This window comes from Erpetoichthys calabaricus, chromosome 13 (assembly GCF_900747795.2).
Source record: "Erpetoichthys calabaricus chromosome 13, fErpCal1.3, whole genome shotgun sequence".
NCBI classification, from domain to species: Eukaryota; Metazoa; Chordata; class Cladistia; order Polypteriformes; family Polypteridae; genus Erpetoichthys; species Erpetoichthys calabaricus.
This window is the reverse complement of record NC_041406.2, coordinates 38,142,035-38,159,722: the sequence shown is the minus strand read 5'-3', so window position 1 is coordinate 38,159,722 and position 17,688 is coordinate 38,142,035. Positions and strand designations below refer to the sequence as shown.

At 41.5% G+C, this 17,688-nt stretch overlaps 1 protein-coding gene across 1 annotated transcript in view; it reads right to left on the bottom strand.

The window, feature by feature from the left end:
* Positions 1–7,198: 7,198 nt before the first annotated feature.
* Positions 7,199–17,688, bottom strand: part of c13h18orf21 (chromosome 13 C18orf21 homolog) — a 77,335-nt gene continuing 66,845 nt past the window's right edge. The window contains exons 4-5 of the mRNA XM_028818134.2: positions 11,835–12,031; positions 7,199–7,850 (exon numbers count right to left, since the gene is read on the bottom strand). Coding sequence (XP_028673967.1) covers positions 7,697–7,850; positions 11,835–12,031 — 351 coding nt within the window. The 3' untranslated portion in view covers positions 7,199–7,696. The remainder of the gene's footprint in view (positions 7,851–11,834; positions 12,032–17,688) is intronic.

Here is a 17,688-nt window from a genome sequence, read left to right as displayed (position 1 = left end):
TTTGAAAGCAGAACTACACACCGTAATGCAGTGGGTCAGTGGTGGAGACTAAACTGTCTCACTGAAAGAGCCAAGTGCTCTCACTGGAGTGCCTGTCAAGTGACATATCAAGACAGCATGGACTTTATTGAGGGAAACCCAATTCTTAGGAACTGGAACATTAATTCGGTAGCAGAACTGTGCCAGAGCCTGAAAAGTGCCAGATAGATATGGCTGGGGTCATCTCTGTGTACAGAACTCTGCATTGGACATCGACTAATGAAAGTCACAAGAAGCAAGCTTAGTGCTCAGCATCTGGAGTTTGTACAGCTGGGCAAGTCACCGAGTCATCTTTTTTTTTTTTTTTTTTTTTTAATTTTATTTATTAATTTTATTGTAATCATTCCATACAAATAGGTCAAACCCCACCCCTGAGAAGGAGAGCTTAGCCAAAGGAGAATTGCTTAGGGCTTTTTAATAAGGCAACAATAAACAAAAGAAAGGAAGAAAAATATATACAGGTAAATAAAAAATGGAGAAGGAAAATAAATGCGGTAATAGTTATTTCTCTTATTCTAAAATAATATTGATTAGATTCTGCCAGGTTTTGAAAAAATTCTGTACAGATCCTCTAACTGAGAATTAGATTTTTTCCAATTTCAAATAATATAAAACATCGGTTTCCCACTGACTTATCAGAGGAGAGTTAGGATTCTTTCAATTTAATAAAATAAGTCTGCGTGCCAAAAGTGTAGTGAATGCAATCACCGTTTGCTTGTCCTTCTCCACTTCAAGTTCATCTGGAAGAACCCCAAACACAGCTGTTAATGGGTTAGGAGGGATTGTGACCCCAAGGCTGTCTGAACGGCACTTAAAAATCTTGGTCCAAAATGATGTTAGTTGGTGGCACGGTGGCGCAGTGGGTAGCGCTGCTGCCTCACAGTTGGGAGACCCAGATCCTCCCTGTGTGGAGTTTGCATGTTCTCCCCGTGTCTGCGTGGGTTTCCTCCGGGCGCTCCGGTTTCCTCCCACAGTCCAAAGACATGCTGGTTAGGTGGATTGGCGATTCTAAATTGGCCCTAGTGTATGCTTGGTGTGTGGGTGGGTGTGTTTGTGTGTGTCCTGCGGTGGGTTGGCACCCTGCCCGGGATTGGTTCCTGCCTTGTGCCCTGTGTTGGCTGGGATTGGCTCCCACAGACCCCCGTGACCCTGTGTTCGGATTCAGCGGGTCGGAAAATGGATGGATGGATGATGTTAGTTTGGTGCAGGCCCAAAACATGTGACCCAGTGAGGCATGTGCTTGGTTGCAGCATTTGCAGGTTGGATCTTGCCCTGGAAACATTTTGGACAGTTATAAGAGAGACAGATGTTTTTAGATGAATAATTCTATGCTTTGCGCATATGGAGCTCGAGTGAATTCTCTGCTTTGCTACCTTCAATTCCTTTTCTGATATATTAATTAAGAGATCTTCTTCCCAATGTCCTCTTGGGTCTTTGAACGGTAGGGACTCTAATTAAAGATTTTATATAATGCACAAATGGTGTTTAAGTCCTCGAAATTGAGCAGTATTTTTTCCAGCATGGTGGAGGGTACAAGATGAGGAAAATCGGGCAGTTTCTGTTTAACAAAATTTCTAATTTGAAGATAGTAAAAGAAATGTGTAGCTGGGAGGTTGAATTTGGAACATAACTGTCCAAAAGATGTAAATATGTTGTCTATATAAAGATCTCTGAGCATTTTAATCCCAAAACTTTTCCAGGTATTAAAAACTGGATATGTTTGCAAGGGTTGAAAGAGGTGGTTCTCTTGCAGAGGTGCCACCGATAAAAGATTTTCCATCTTAAAATGCTTTCTAATTTGGTTCCATATTCTGAGTGAGTAAAGCACAATTGGGTTATTAGTATATTTGCGATAACTTTCATTTATTGGAGAGCAGAGCAGGGAATATAAAGAAGTACTACAGGATTTTACTTCTGCGGACCAAGCCTGTGTATGTTCATTTATTTGTGTCCAAGTTTTTATGGCTTGTATGTTTGCTGCCCAGTAATAAAACTGAAAATTAGGTAAAGCCATGCCACCTTCTGCCTGAGATCTTTGTAGGGTCGCTCTTCGGATACGTGGGTGTTTTGAGTTCCAAATGAATGAGGTTATTGTTGAATCTAATTGCTTAAAAAATGATTTATTGATACTTATTGGAATGTTTTGAAATAAAAAAAGAAGTTTAGGAAGGATATTCATCTTAACAACATTAATTCTTCCAGCTAGAGTGAGATGAAGGGTTGACCATCTATGCAAGTCTTGCTTAATTTTTTCCATACAGACAGCAAAATTTTGTTGATAAAGAGCTTTATGTTTACTTGTGATATTTACCCCTAGGTATTTAAACTGATCTGCTATGGTAAAAGGTAGGGTGTCTAATCTAATATTATATGCTTGTGAATTCACTAGAAAGAGTATACTTTTATTCAGATTAACCGGAGACCGGATATCTTTTGAAATTCTGTTAGTGCTGTTAGAACTGCAGGCACAGTGTTTTCTGGGTCTGATATATATAACACAATATCATCTGCATATAGAGAAATTTTCTGTTCCAATCCTTCTCTGATAATCCCCTTCATCTGATAAGAATTTCGACAGTGAACCGCCAGTGGTTCAATGGCGATTGCAAACAGCAGTGGTGACAAGGGACATCCTTGTCTGGTACCACGTTCTAGCTTAAAGTAGTCTGAGCAAATGTTGTTAATACAAACTGAAGCTTCTGGATTGGTATACAGTAGTTTGATCCATGCACAAATATTCGGGCCAAACCCAAATTTCTCCAATGCAATGAAAAGGTAGTTCCATTCAATCATATCAAATGCTTTTTCTGCGTCTAATGATAGTAATATCTCTGGGGTGTTTGATTTTGCTGGTGAATGTATAACATTAAACAAGCATCGGAGATTGGAAGATAGGTGTCGGCCTTTAATAAATCCAATTTGATCCTGTGATATTACCGAGGGCAGCGCTTTCTCCATCCTTATAGCTAGAATTTTTGAGATTATCTTAACATCATTATTCAGGAGTGAAATTGGCCTGTATGATGCACATTGTAACAAGTCCTTATTTTGTTTAGGAAAGACAGTGATTAATGCTTGACGAAATGTTTGAGGTAGTATTTGGTTGTCTCTAGCTTCTGTAAATGTTGCCAATAAGAGGGGAGCTAGCTGAGTGGAGAATTTCTTATAAAATTCTACGGGGTAACCATGAGGGCCTGCTGATTTCCCGCTTTGAAGTGACTTTATAGCATCTAGTAATTCTGTTAGCGTCAGAGGTTTATCCAGGTCCTCAGCACTTAAAGCATCTATTTGTCATGTCTGTAATGTATCCAGAAATGCATTAGATTGTGTGTTGTCTTCTTTGGGCTCAGTAGAATATAAAGACTTATAATAATCTCTAAATGCGTGCATTATATTTTTATGGTCAATGATTTCTTGTCCATTCGTGTTGGTGATTACTGGTATTGCATTGCGAACTTCTTGTTTGTGAATTTGTTGAGCTAAAAGCTTATTAACTTTTTCTCCGTGTTCATAGTAATGATGTCTAGACTTATAAATAAGTTGTTCAGTTTCTTTAGTTGTTAAGATGTTAAGTTCTGTATGCAGGGCCTGCCTTTTCCTGTGGAGAGCTTCACTTGGACGCCTGGCTTGTTCTTCATCTATTCTAGTAATTTCGCTTCTTAGCTCTGACACTTTCTTGGTTTCTAATGTATTTCTGTGGGAAAGATATGAAATAATCTGTCCTCTTAAGAAGGCCTTTAGAGTTTCCCAGAGTGTTCCTGCGGAAACCTCTGTGGGCGTGTTTGTCTCTACGAAGAAGCTGATTTGTTTGGATATAAATTCTGTGCAGTTCTCGTCTGCCAATAGAAGAGGGTTAAGGCGCCATCTGCGAGATGAGTGTGAGGGGCTTATTGATTTTAGCTCCAAGACTAGAGGGGCATGGTTGGAGATAACAATTGTCTCGTTTTTGCACAATTTAATCACAGGCAGGAAGTTATTATCTATAAAAAAATAATCAATTCTTGAGTAGCTATAATGCACTGGTGAGTAGAATGAATATGTTCTTGAGTTTGGGTTAAGAAACCTCCAGGGGTCTGATAAGTTGTGGTCAGTTACAAACTGTGTAATTGTCTTTGCAGTATTAGATGTCGTCCCCCCTGTCACAGGAGTCCTATCTAAGAGTGGATTTAAAACACAATTAAAGTCCCCAGCCATTATAATTTTGAGTGTTCACATTGGGAATGGATGCAAATAGATTTTGCATGAATTCCTTATCATCGACATTGGGTGCATAAACATTTATCAAAATCATTTTACTGTTATATAAGTTGCCCACGACCATCACATATCTCCCTTCAGGGTCCGATACTACATCTGATGCTACAAATGGAACTGTTCTGTGTATGAGAATTCCCACCCCTCTAGTTTTCTTTATAAAGCTAGAATGGAACATTTGGCCAGTCCAGTCTTTTTGTAGTCTGAACTGATCCTTGCTTAGTAAGTGGGTCTCCTGTAAAAATACTATTTTAGCGTTTAAGCCTGTTAGGTGAGATCATACTTTCTTTCTCTTTAATTTGTGATTCAGGCCTTTAACATTCCATCTCACAAAGTTAACTGTCCCATCATGGAGACATTGATTCTGAGTTTTTAATGTCATTTTATAGTTTTAATTGGTAATATGGCAGTTTTAATCTTAATTTCAAAATTCCCCATGAGTTACTGCATTTTAGCCTATTGTTGCATTGATATTTATAGTTATAAGGAGTAGAAGAATAGATTAGATATAACCTGCTCTCCTTCTCTCCCCCCTTTATCCCCCCACCCCCCCCATTTTGCCTCCCCACTTGAGGCTTGATCCTACTTCGCAATGTCCTGGTCCTCTGACATACAAAGAGACAGAGCACGTCCAAAACAAAACAAACCCCACCCCGCAGCGGCGTTAGAGAATTAAAACAAAGAGATAGTATTTAGAATTCAGCTGCAATAGATATCTGCCGAAAATATAATCATTAACAGTCTTTAAGCTTAAAATAATTTTTAAGATTATTTTAAGATATTAAGATAATAAAAGATTATAAGATAATAAAAGAAAGAACCCTGGGAATGATTTTAAAAAGTAGTCTAGGATAAACATAGTAAATCCTAATGTAATAGTATAATGTAATAGTAGAAACAGCAATAAACCAAGAGTATGATGTTAAACAGTCTACTTTAAGGTAGTAGTAAAAAAAAAAAAAAAAAAAACAACCCTACTTTAATTACTTCCACACTCACGTCTATAACTGTAATTAAGACATAAACATATAATGTCAAATATAATCTCTTGCTTGTGTCTGAGAAGTGCCATCACATCAAGCTTACATCGTAATCGCTCGAAGCAGACAATAAAAGACCTAGGTTTAAAGGTGCTTGATATGTATGTGCGATAAGCAGCTGCTATCTCAATGTCGAGTTTAAAATCATCTTCAATAATTTTAGAGAGTAATTCTACTGCAAATTTCATTGGGTTTGAGCTTTCTCGTTTCTCAGGTATACCCTCAATTCTTATATTGTTTCTTCTGTACCAACCTTCCAGGGCTGCAAGTCTGTCTCCGAGTTTTTGCATTCGGAATTCGCAGCTGTAGCTTTTTCATCGGCGTTAGACGCCAATTGTTCCGCTGTTTCAACTCGAGCCGTGAATGCCTGCTTAACGTCATCCAACTGATCTGTAACATCATTAATCTGGTCGGCAAGCATTTTCAGTCTGGATCTATTTTCTTCGATGTGTTCCTCTAATTTCTCCAACATGCCTTTAAAGTTCACGTCAAAACGTTGAAATAGACGCGTTTCCCGGTCTTTGTTATCCTTCTTAAGCTCATTTATGGCCGTAGCCATGGCAGTGGCCAGTGTAGCGATCATCTCTTTCAGTTCTGTTTTCAGTTCGAACAGTTCGTTTCGGATTTCGTGCTCTGCGAGTGGAAATGCAGCTCCTGTTACAGCAGGTGCTGCGGGCTTGCGATGAGTAGATGAGAGCACATCCTGCAGGTCCTTTTCTAGTCTCGAATGATCCTCAGAAATCAGCGATCCATCACGACCTGTATCACTTGCACCTTCGCTCCCATTTTCACTCTCGACTGGAGATGATACAATGGAGCGGGTCCCAGGAAATCTGCGCATTCGTCTGCCTGTTAAGGGTCAGTCTCCGAGAGGCCATACCTTGCACTTGGGCCGGATATCTGTCCAGACTTTGATGCAGCTTTAAGTTTCTTTTCCGGTTCTTTCTGACTTTTCTTCTTGTTATTCATGCTTGTATATTGTAGTGGAAGTTCCTTGGTCGGGTTAAATACAGGATACCTCTAAATAATATGAAATACGTGGAAAAATAAAGCCGCTGCTAGTGGAGCTCTGCTTCAAACATCCATCTCCTATAACGGACGAGACCAACTCCTGTCACTGAGTCATCTTGATGGCTTTGAGCTGCAGAGATGGAAAAGTCTGACAATTGTTTACAATCTCTTTTTGTTGTTTCTCATTGTGGATCCTACCAACTTGCATGGAGTTATGGCACATTGCCAATCATGGCGTTCTGTGCTGTTAGTCCTTGGCAGATTCCCTGAGGAGTGACAACAGGTGGCTAATATTAACTAATGAAAAACAAAAATGTTCTTTGGATTAAACGCAGAGCATTGATCCTTTTTAAAGGGCACTAAAATAGTCTACATGGCATATCCATCACTTTTGAGGTGAAGTTGAAGTGAAAAACCTGATCTACAATGTAACCGAAAATTTGTCTTTGATAAATGATAGAGCTAAGAAGGCATGGAGTTAAATAACAAATTTCATTTATCAGCAAGGACTGGCTTCTAATTAGGAAACTGATTGGAATGAAAACCTGCAGCCACTGCAGCCCTCCGGAACTGTGATTGTGGACCCTTGGTCTAGTCCCCACCTTGTCCATGCCCTTTTGTCTCATTCCAACTCCCCTTGCTGGCATGGACTGCAAATTAAAATAAAAAGCAAAAATAATAAGATTTAAAATTGTTACTTTGGCCAAGATTTAAAAAAATCTCTTCTGGTATATTCAATCCAAAAATGTAAAAAATTAAAAGAATACATAAATAAACAGCACACTTATTTAGATTTTCAGTTACAAGCACTATTATTAATAGAAAAAAAATAAAAACAGCTGTAATCCATATAAGACACTGACATGTGACACCTTCTACAATAAAACAATTTCAATTTCTTTATTTTTATTTAACAATCAGAAAAAATATATAATACAAAAAAAGCACATCATGAGCTCAACATTTCAAAGCCATTAAGCTGCAATTAGGAACACTGTCCCTCAGTTCTCTTAAGGTTCTCTATTTTCTCATCTGTAAAATAAAACTCCACATAAATCAATTCAGATGGTGGACCCCATCAAGTGACTAATATTCTTGTTTTTTAATTTCCCAACCTACAACTTTGTGTGTATTTGTTTTTAATAGTTTTATATTTTCTGTTAAGAATGGAACTCACTTAAATAACACACTCAAATTTGAGAAAACCAAGTCCAAGTGACTTGACTCTAAAAGGGCAAAACCAAAGGAATGCCACACCACTAACATACTGGTATGTCATCTTACTTATTAGCAGCCAAGTTACTACAGCTTTCTGACCAAATTATTAGCTCAAAAAGAACTTTTATCAAACATCAAAGTGAAGAAAGGAAATCTTGAAGTCCTCCTATTTTGCTTTTCTGTTTTTCTTCAAGGTTCAGGAGCATTTTGAGATGCGAGAAGGGGAACTTCTTTGCACTGCCAGATTTGGTAGATGGAGAAGGTGTACTGGAAGCTGATTTTGCTAGCCTGAAAAAAGAAAATTCAGGTAGTTAGTTAATTGGTCTGATTAAATACTTTACTTAACTTGGAGTGAAATGGCGCAGTTCATACAAGTTTAAACACACTAGTCAGTTATGTACGTGAGATAGAACTGTACTAGCACTGTGTGAAGAGCTTTCAGTTGATTTTGTATGGTACTAGCAGTGCATAATCTGCAGGTCTGTGTTGTTGCAGCGAAAAATGGAAGGAGATCTCAACTAAAGTTTAGCTTTTTATAAATATACACAAATACAAATTGGGTGGCACAGTGGTAGCGCTGCTGCCTTGCAGTAAGGAGACCTGGGTTTGCATCCCAGGTCCTCCCTGTGTGGAGTTTGCGTATTCTCCCCGTGTCTACGTGGGTTTCCTCCGGGTGCTCCGGTTTCCTCCCACAGTCCAAAGACATGCAGGTTAGGTGCACTGGCGATTCTAAATTGCCCTTAGTGTGTGCTTGGTGTGTGTCCTGCGGTGGGCTGGTGCCATGCCCGGGATTTGTTCCTGCCTTGCGCCCTGTGCTGGCTGGGATTGGCTCCAGCACACCCCCCTTGACCCTGTGTTAGGATATAGCGGGTTGGATAATGACTGACTGACATATACATACATGTATATATGTGTGTGTGTGTGTGTATATATATATATATATATATATATATATATATATATATATATATATACAGTAGACCCCCGCAAACTTGCGGTTCAGGGTTTGCGGACTCAGTAGTTTGCGGATTTTTCCTTAGAACCTAACTATTAATTGTTAGCGGAAAGCGCAAATATCCTCCACAATTTTTTACGCCTTTTTTTGTGGCAATACTGTGCTGTAGAAAGAACAGGAAGCAACCGCTGAGGGAAACGCGGTTTGGGATGGTGAAAGTAGCCGATCCGAGAACGTTATTCATTTCTCCTTGCTGCTGACTGATTGCTGCCCTGTGACGCGTCTCCAGCTGAGTGTCCTCGTGTTCTTCATTTTGTTATTGTATTCATTTTGTTATTCTTAAACGCACAAGATGTCGCCTGCACCTTCTAAGGCTTCTGGCACTGAGCCTAAGCGTCTGAAGAAGTTTAAAACACTCCAGAAGAAGGTTGAACTACTGGATTTGCTGCGGGAACTAAAAAGTTATGCTGCAGTAGCGCGCCACTATGGCATTAACGAAAGGACCACACGCTACATAAAGAAGAACGAAGCAGCAATCTGGGGTACCGTAGCTGTAAGTTTCTGTGATAGTGCCAAAAGGTAACGACCGTAAGGAATAAAAATATCATCAGGATGGAATCTGCCTTGGCATTGTGGATCACCGACTGCAGGAAGAAGAACATCCCCTTGGACAGTAACATCATCCGTGAGAAAGCACAGAAATTGTACCAGTATTTCACTACAGGAGACAAAGTAGCAACTTCCCATCACAATGTTCCTGAAACCTATAAAGAAAAGCCAGCATTAAACCCCACCCAGAAGACCCGTGCAAAGATATGACTCCTCCTGAACCGCCTGAAGAAGAGGCGCCATCCGAGGAGTTTTAAATCCACTGCATCGTACTGCACAGCTACTTCATCATCATCATCAATATCATTCATCATTGGTAAGTACCCGTACATTTTACTGTATTTTAATTAAATGAAATTATTATGTATTTACTCTACTTTTAACAAAGAAAATGACAGCACATACCAAAGAAAATGCACTTCCATGAATTACAGTACATATAGTGGTAACATCGGTATTTTACATTCTAGCACCGCAGGAGACATAGCAGTACAGTACTGTACAGTACACGGGTTTACCTTTACATTCTGTTTTTAGGTAATGTATTAAGGTAATTTTTTAGGTAATGTATTAATACATTAACCTGAGTTTGCAACGAAATTAAAGTGCTTTGGGGGAATACTGTATTTAGGGTTTAAACTATAAAAATAGGCATTTAAAAGGCATTTTTTTTACCACATCCAAAAGTCATGGTATTTCACAATTCGCGGGTGCTATAGGAATGTAAGCCCCGCGAATTTTGGGGGTGTACTGTACACACACATACATACATATATAATTGTTGAGAGGCCCGGACTTGGGGTGTGTGGTTCAGGGGCACTGGGTTGTGTGCGGGACTGAATTATTGTACATAATTGTAAATAAACGTGTGGTGGGTTTGAACATTGGTGTCTGCCTGTCTGTGCTTGGGCTGGTCTTCCACTAATATATATATACACACACTGTAACAATAGCACTATATAGCGCCAGACTCGGTACAGATTACACTCGGAGGCACGTATAAAATAAAATAAACTGTTTTATTTTTCTTCACCTGTGAGCACACATCTTCCTCATGACTCACAGGCAATACACAGTCCCAACTCAAGCACTATTAATGAGCAGTAACACAAACACACCCTTCTGGCACCACCACTCCTCCCGACTCTGGCCCCTTGAGTACTGGCTGCAGGCTCTTTTTGTAGCCCTCCCGGAAGTGCTCCAGGTGGTAATTGGCCTAATTAGGCCATGCAGCTCCTTCGGGTGGTGGCCACGGAGCCCAACAGGTCTGAGTCCTGAAGTCCCACACCTGTGGCCCCGATGTAACCCAGGAGGGCTGCCCCCTTGCGTTCCAGGGGACGTAGAGTGCATCCCATGGCTGCTCCCCCATATCTAGTGTTGAAGGGGCATTCCAGCCGGGCATGGGACCCGGCCACCCGTCACACTACACATACATATTATATTATATATATATATATATATACACACACACACACAAACACATTGTCACACACATACGATTGGGAGACAGCTTCCGGTTCAGACGCAATTGATGACGTCACTTCCTGTCCCGGCCATTAAAGCCACCATATTTTCTCCATCAGTTCAGTTCTGTTTTAGACTCAAACCTGTGAGCATCTCTTCAAAATTACCCAATTGCAGCCCGGGCACAATATACGGGTGGCTGCTCCAAACCTCTTCAGTCTGTTATTGTGACAGTGGCATAGTCGGCAGGATTTCAGAAGCCCAAAAGAAACAGGGACAGGACCTGAAAATGTACCAGGTGGGAGAGTACCGGGGCTGAGTTTCTGAGTGGTCCGGGAAGACCCAGTGCAGGCTCCACTCCCAATAAATGTAACCAGAAGTAATGTCATCAATGGCACCGGTACCTAGTGGGATTTCCATTGGATGATCTGCAGAGGACTGAGAGAGAAAGTGTAGCTCACCACCCCCTGGTCTGGCGTGGTACCACTATTATTCAGGCCCTTTAGCTGCCTCCCAATCACACATGTGTGACAAGGCCCCCCCTCTCAGCCCAGACCCATTGGATCAGGTGGCTCTGACCATAGACTTGAGAAAGGGCATCAGTGTTGGCATGGAGAGAACCCTTAAGATGAATAAGCTAGAACTTATACGGTTGAAGGTCAAAAAACCACCTGGTGACCCACAGAGTCGACTCATTGTGTAGGGCCATCCACTGTAGGGATGTAACAAGAGTGAATTCGTGGCCCAAGAGGTAGTACCTCAACTGCGTAATCACCTATTTAATTGCAACGGCTTCCCTCTCCAGCGCCGATGCCCTTTCTCAAGTCCACGACCTCTTGGTCAGAGTCACCCGACCCGATGGGTCTGGGCTGAGGGCGGGGTCTTGTCACACACGTGCGATTGGGAGGCAGCTAGAGGACCTGAATAATAGTACCATGCCAGACCAGACTGTGGCAAGCTGCACTGATTTTCTCTCTCAATCCTCTGCAGACCATCCACGAGAAAATCCCACTAGGTACCGGTGCCACTGATTATGTCACTTCCGGTCCCGGCCTTTAAAGCCGCCATATTTTTCCCTCTCAGTTCAGTTCGGTTTTGGACTCACACCTATGAACATCTCTTCAAAATTACCCAGCTGCTGCCAGGGCACAATATACAAGTGGATTGCCCCAAAACTTTTCAATGTCTTCAGTCTGTTATTGTGACAACATATACATAATATTGTTAAAATGGGACATGCTTACCTGGGTGTAGAAGCAGGACTCTTGCCTTTGGATACAATATTACAACTAGTTCCTTTCCCGGAGGAGTGTGGTGTAGAAACACCTGATCTACGTTTGAACACATTGCTGGGGGTGTGTGGATTAGAGAAGGTGCTTAAGAAATCTCTTGTCACTCCTGAGTGTCTAGACATCTTGTTACAGTTGTAGCAGGTAACCAACTATTTGAAAAAGAAAAACATCTTGTCAAACAGGAAACATTAAAATTGCAATCATTAACAAAGCAAACATATGCTACACTAAACTAATAAGCTAACTTACTATGTATAATTTTACCAGCAAGAGATATCTTGTATAATGAGAAGTGATGATCTGATATTGAGTAACACCATATTCAGTCAACTTTGAACTTTCTGCAAAGTCTGTTGTAGCAAATGCAGGTATCAATTTATAGCTAGGCAAGACGGGGGATGAATAAACTGTAATCCACCTAAAAATGAGCCCAAAAACACAACCAGCAGGAGAACAAGTCAAGAAAAAACAGTCAGAAAACTGTAAGAGCAAGGTTACAGTATTACTAAAAAAATATACAAGTTTTCAGGTCCAATAGTCTTGATCTGTGACTGCATAAAGGTGTTATGTGCAAAGTCGGTCATGGAGGATCATAGTGATTGCAGGTTTTTGTTCCAACACGATCACTTAATTAGAAATCGAACTATATTGATAGTGTATCTTATTTAATTTCATGGCTTGTTTATTGTTTCAATTCTGCCATATCAGGCTATTCTTATATTGTAGTTTTTTTTCCTTTCCACGGACATCATCCAAATTATTTGTAGACTTAAGTGGATGAGTAATTCTCAGTCCTCCACTTTTGTTTCTTCTGTTTCCTTTTTAAATATTTCATTAAACCACTGTCACAAACATGCACATAGAAGGTAGAAGGCTAACCCTAGCTGGTCGGCACTCCCGTCCATATTACTTTCTAATGTCTACTCCCTGGACAATAAATTGGACTGCATCCGACTCCAGCGAACAACCCAGCGTGAGTATAGAGACTGTTGTGTCTTTGTTTTCATGGAGACGTGGCTCAGCAAGAGTTCTGGACGGCGCCATTCAGCTAGATGAACCAGCCGCGTTTCGAGCCGACAGAAATGCTACTCTGTGCGGTAAGACTCGTGGTGGTGGACTGTGTGTTTATATCAACACGGAATGGTGCAGCAATTCTCTGCCTGTTTCTAGCTACTGCTCACCGCTAGTGAAGTTTGTGATTGTTAAATGTTGACCTTTTTATTTGCCTCAGGAATTCACCACCATCCACATAATTGGAGTTTATATACCTCCCAGCGCTAATGCTAAGGAAGCGCTCTGGGAACTGTACAGTGCCATCACAGACATACAGAACACACACCCGGATGGACTGGTTATTGTCAGAGGAGATTTCAATCATGCGAATCTCAAGTCACTGCTCCCTAAATTCCATCAGTTTGTGGATTTTGCAATGAGAGGGATGAACACGCTGGATTTTACTTATACAAACATCCCTGTCACATACCGGGCAGAGCCCCGCCCCCCACTTTGGAAACGAAACCGGTTCTGAAGCAGGAGAGAACCTGGCCAGCAGAAGCCATCTCTGCTCTTCAAGACTGTTTTGAGTGCACTGACTGGGACATGTTTAGAGAGGTTGCAACCAACAGCGACTATATCAGCTTGGGAGGAGTGCACATCATCAGTGACCAGCTACATCAATAAGTGCATTGATGACGTCACTGTCTCCAAGTACATTACATTACATATTACATACATTACATATCTCCAAGTACATTACATTAGCACGACCCAACCAGAAACCATGGATTACAGAGGAAGTGCATGTGTTACTGAGGACCCAGGACTCTGCCTTCAGGGAAGGTGACGAAATCGCCCTGAGAACAGCGAGGGCCAAACTATCCCGCACCATCAGAGCAGCAAAGCGTGCACACGCCCAGAGAATCCATGGACTTTCCCTACATGATAAAGACGCACAGAGCATGTGGAAAGGCATTCAGGCTATCACTAATTACAGGACAACACCTACCTGTGACAGTGACGCCTTCCTTCCAGATGTGCTGAATAACTTCTTGGCATGGTTTGAAGCACAGAACATCATGATGATGAGGAAGACCACCTCTCCTCCTAGCGACCAGGCATTAAATTTGACTGTGGACGATGTGCAGACCAGCTGGTAGACGTTTTTACAGACATCTTCAAAATCTCCCTAAGCACCGCCATCGCCACAACCTGCTTCAAAACCACCACCATAGTTCCCGTGCCAAAAAAGTCACAAGTGTCCAACCTCTATAACTACCATCCCATTGCACTCACATCCATCATTATGAAGTGCTTCGAGAAGCTTGTCATGAGGCACATCAAAACCCTGCTGCCCCCCCTCACTGGATCCCTTGCAGTTTGCTTACCTCCGGAACCGTTCAGCAGATGATGCAATAGCCACCACTCTCCATCTGGCGCTCGCTCATCTGGACAATAAGGACACATACGTTCGAATGCTGTTTATCGACTTCAGCTCAGCATTCAACACGATCATTCCTCAGCAGCTGACGAAAAAGCTGAGCCTGCTGGGACTGAACATCTACCTCTGTAATTGGATTCTGGACTTCCTGACTGAGAGACCTCAGTCAGTCAGGATTGGAAACAACATCTCCAGAACCACCACACTGAGCACTGGAGCCCCTCAAGGCTGTGTGCTCAGTCCATTACTGTTCACACTACTGACTCATGACTGTGCAGCAGCGCACAGCTCTAATCACATCATAAAATTTGCTGATGACATGACTGTGGTGGGTCTCATCAGCAACAACGGATCAGTATACAGAGAGGAGGTGCAGCGGTTAACGGACTGGTGTAAAGCCAATAACCTGTCTCTGAATGTAGACAAAACAAGGGGGATGATTGTTGACTTTAGGAAGACTAAGAGTGACCATCTGCCACTGAACATTGACGGCTCAACTGTGGAGGTCGTCAATTGCTACAAATTCCTGAGTGTCCACCTGGTCCTACAACATCAGCTCTTTAGCCAAGAAAGCCCAGCAGTGGCTCTACTTCTTGCGTAGGCTGAAAAAAGCCCATCTTTCACCAGCTACTCTAACAACATTCTACAGAGGAACCATAGAGAGCATCCTGAGCAACTGCATCACTGTCTGGTTTGGAAATTGCACGGTCAAGGATCGCAAAGCCCTACAACAGATAGTGAAGACAGCTGAGAAGATCATTGGTGTCTCTCTTCTCTCCATCATGGACATTTACATCACACGTTGCATCCGCAAAGCCACCAGCATTGTGAATGATCCAACACACCCTTCACATTCACTGTTTACACTCCTGCCATTGGGGAAAAGGTACCGAAGCATTCGGGCCCTTACCACCAGAATGTGTAACGGTTTCTTCCCCCAAGCAGTCAGACACCTGAACACTCATGGACCAGTCTGATATCTGATATATGTGTTCTGTTCTGCAGTGTTGCACATGGTTGCACATGTTTGCACATTTGACTCACATGCACTTTGTTATATATTATGTGTCTTTATGTTATGCATCGTGGATTCTTCGTTGTCCTGTGTTTTATGTAGCACCAAGGTCCTGGAGGAATGTGGTTTCGTTTCACTGTATGCTGTACTACTGTATATGGATGAAATGACAATAAGTACTCTTGAATCTTGAATTAATGGGCTTAAATAAGTGTACTTATATGCCAGACTGAAACACCTCCTTTCCTTCTCTGCAGGCCTTCAAAAGGAAATCCCACCTGACCTCACTTCCAGTTCCAGCCCTAACCTCACTTCCTGTTGCAGCACTTGAAACACACCCCTTCCTGTCAACCCACTATAAAACTGCCATATTGGTTCATGTACTTCAGTTCAGTCATGGACTCAGTCTATCAAGAAAGCTTGTTACTCTATTTTTGTCTTTTCCTAGGCATTGTAGGCAATGCCAACAGGCAAACCAGCAAGTCATTCTGTATAATGCCTAGGTATTATATACAATGCTTATGGAGAGTATATAGCATACTAGCCATGTGCGCACAACTATGTTGCGCGTGTTAAAGTTGTCTGTGAAAGGCTCCCTGTTTAAACGCAGTTGCCAGTCGTGAACTGGGCCCTTCGTCGCACAGCATTATGATTTTTTATAAGGGAAACAAAATTACAAAACAAAACCCTTGGACATTGATTCGATAGGAACGGCCTACTCGGAATCACTGTCCATATAGTAATTATGTGGTGGTGGAGGAGCACTTCTGCTTCTCTCCGTTCACAGTCCATCTCGTTTTCACAACACTGTCATTTCCTCTCACGATCTCTTCTCAACCTTTCTCCAATCTCGCAGGTTGCTTTGTGGCAATCCAAAGAGTAAGGAAGAACCAATGCTTCTTTCTTGAACTCCAAACGCCGACTGATGGAAAATCACAGAAGTGTGTCCGACTTATATACTCTGACTGCCGACTCCAAGAAGCGGGTGAACATTCGATTTGGACGAAGTGCTGCCAACGATGGTCGATAGAAACAGAAAAAACCACAGTCTCAACAACGAAGCAGGTGTCAACGCCAGATCTAAACACACAGAGTGGTATCGACAGTGTTTGTAAAGAAAAGTAACAACCAAGGCAGTGAATTCGCAGACAAACAAAGATCAAGATCCAAATGAAGTATATATATAGAGATTAGTTAATTTAAAGCACAACAATTTGTTTAGTTTGAATGTCTGTGTTTTGAGGTGTGACTGGAGTACCTCAGACTGGAGTCTTCAGTACTATAAGCATGAAGGAGATTCTTAATGCAATGCCTATGTTTCAGCTGTCTCTCTACTGCCATCTAGTGCTTCTTCTTCTAATTCATTCGCGGACAAACAAAGATCAAGATCCAAATGAAGATTATACTGTATATAGAGATTAAAGTAACAGACATTTGATGATTTGCCTAAAAACATTACACATTCTGTAGAAAGCCTAGGCATTTTATACAAAACTTACTTTTCACACATTGCCAGTTAACATATACATTACTACAAATCTAGGTATAACCTAAAACAATGAATTGCAAACTGTGGTCTCTTGCTAAATGCATCATAATAATGAAGTGCAAAGGTCACTATTTGTAAGTCAAAGAAAAGCACACATTTAGGCACTTCTTTTGATTAATACAGGTAAAATTCTGTTACAATGAACTTCCAGGGACCTAAAAAAATATTTTGTTGTAATGAAAATTTCGTTGTAATGAGATTCTGTATCTGTTGCTATAGTGCTTTCTTTAACTTATGTTCAGGCATCTGCAATCATTTCAATAGCTTCTTTCGTGTTAATTTTAATCTTCTCCTGTCTACAAGTTATGCTGACAAGAATTTTTCTCAGCATTTCCTTGCAATAATACACTTTCAGGGTGCGAATGATGCCCAAATCCAATTGCTGAAGCACTGTTGTGCAACTGGGTGGGAGGAATTCAATGCAAACATTATTTAAATGAGGAAGCATGTTGTGGGAAGCACAGTTATCAATCAGAAGCTGAATCATCCTTTTTTACTTCTGCATATTGTGAGGATTCTGAACTCTTTTGCGATCCCCCCCAATCCCCCCACCTTGGTATCCCTCCCACCCAACGGGAACATACTGCTGAAGTACATCCCGAAGTGTGATTGCCGCGTCTGTGTAAGACTGTTTGTCCATTGCCGGGGCAGGGCAACAGCAGGCTCACAGCTGTGCAGTGAGGTGCCACAGAAGCGAATCCTACAAGATCGGGTCACGCTATACACAAGTCCCTGCCTCCGTACTTTAGCAAAACCAGCTTTATTTAGCTTGAAACAGGAACAGCATGGTTATTTATTGTAGCGG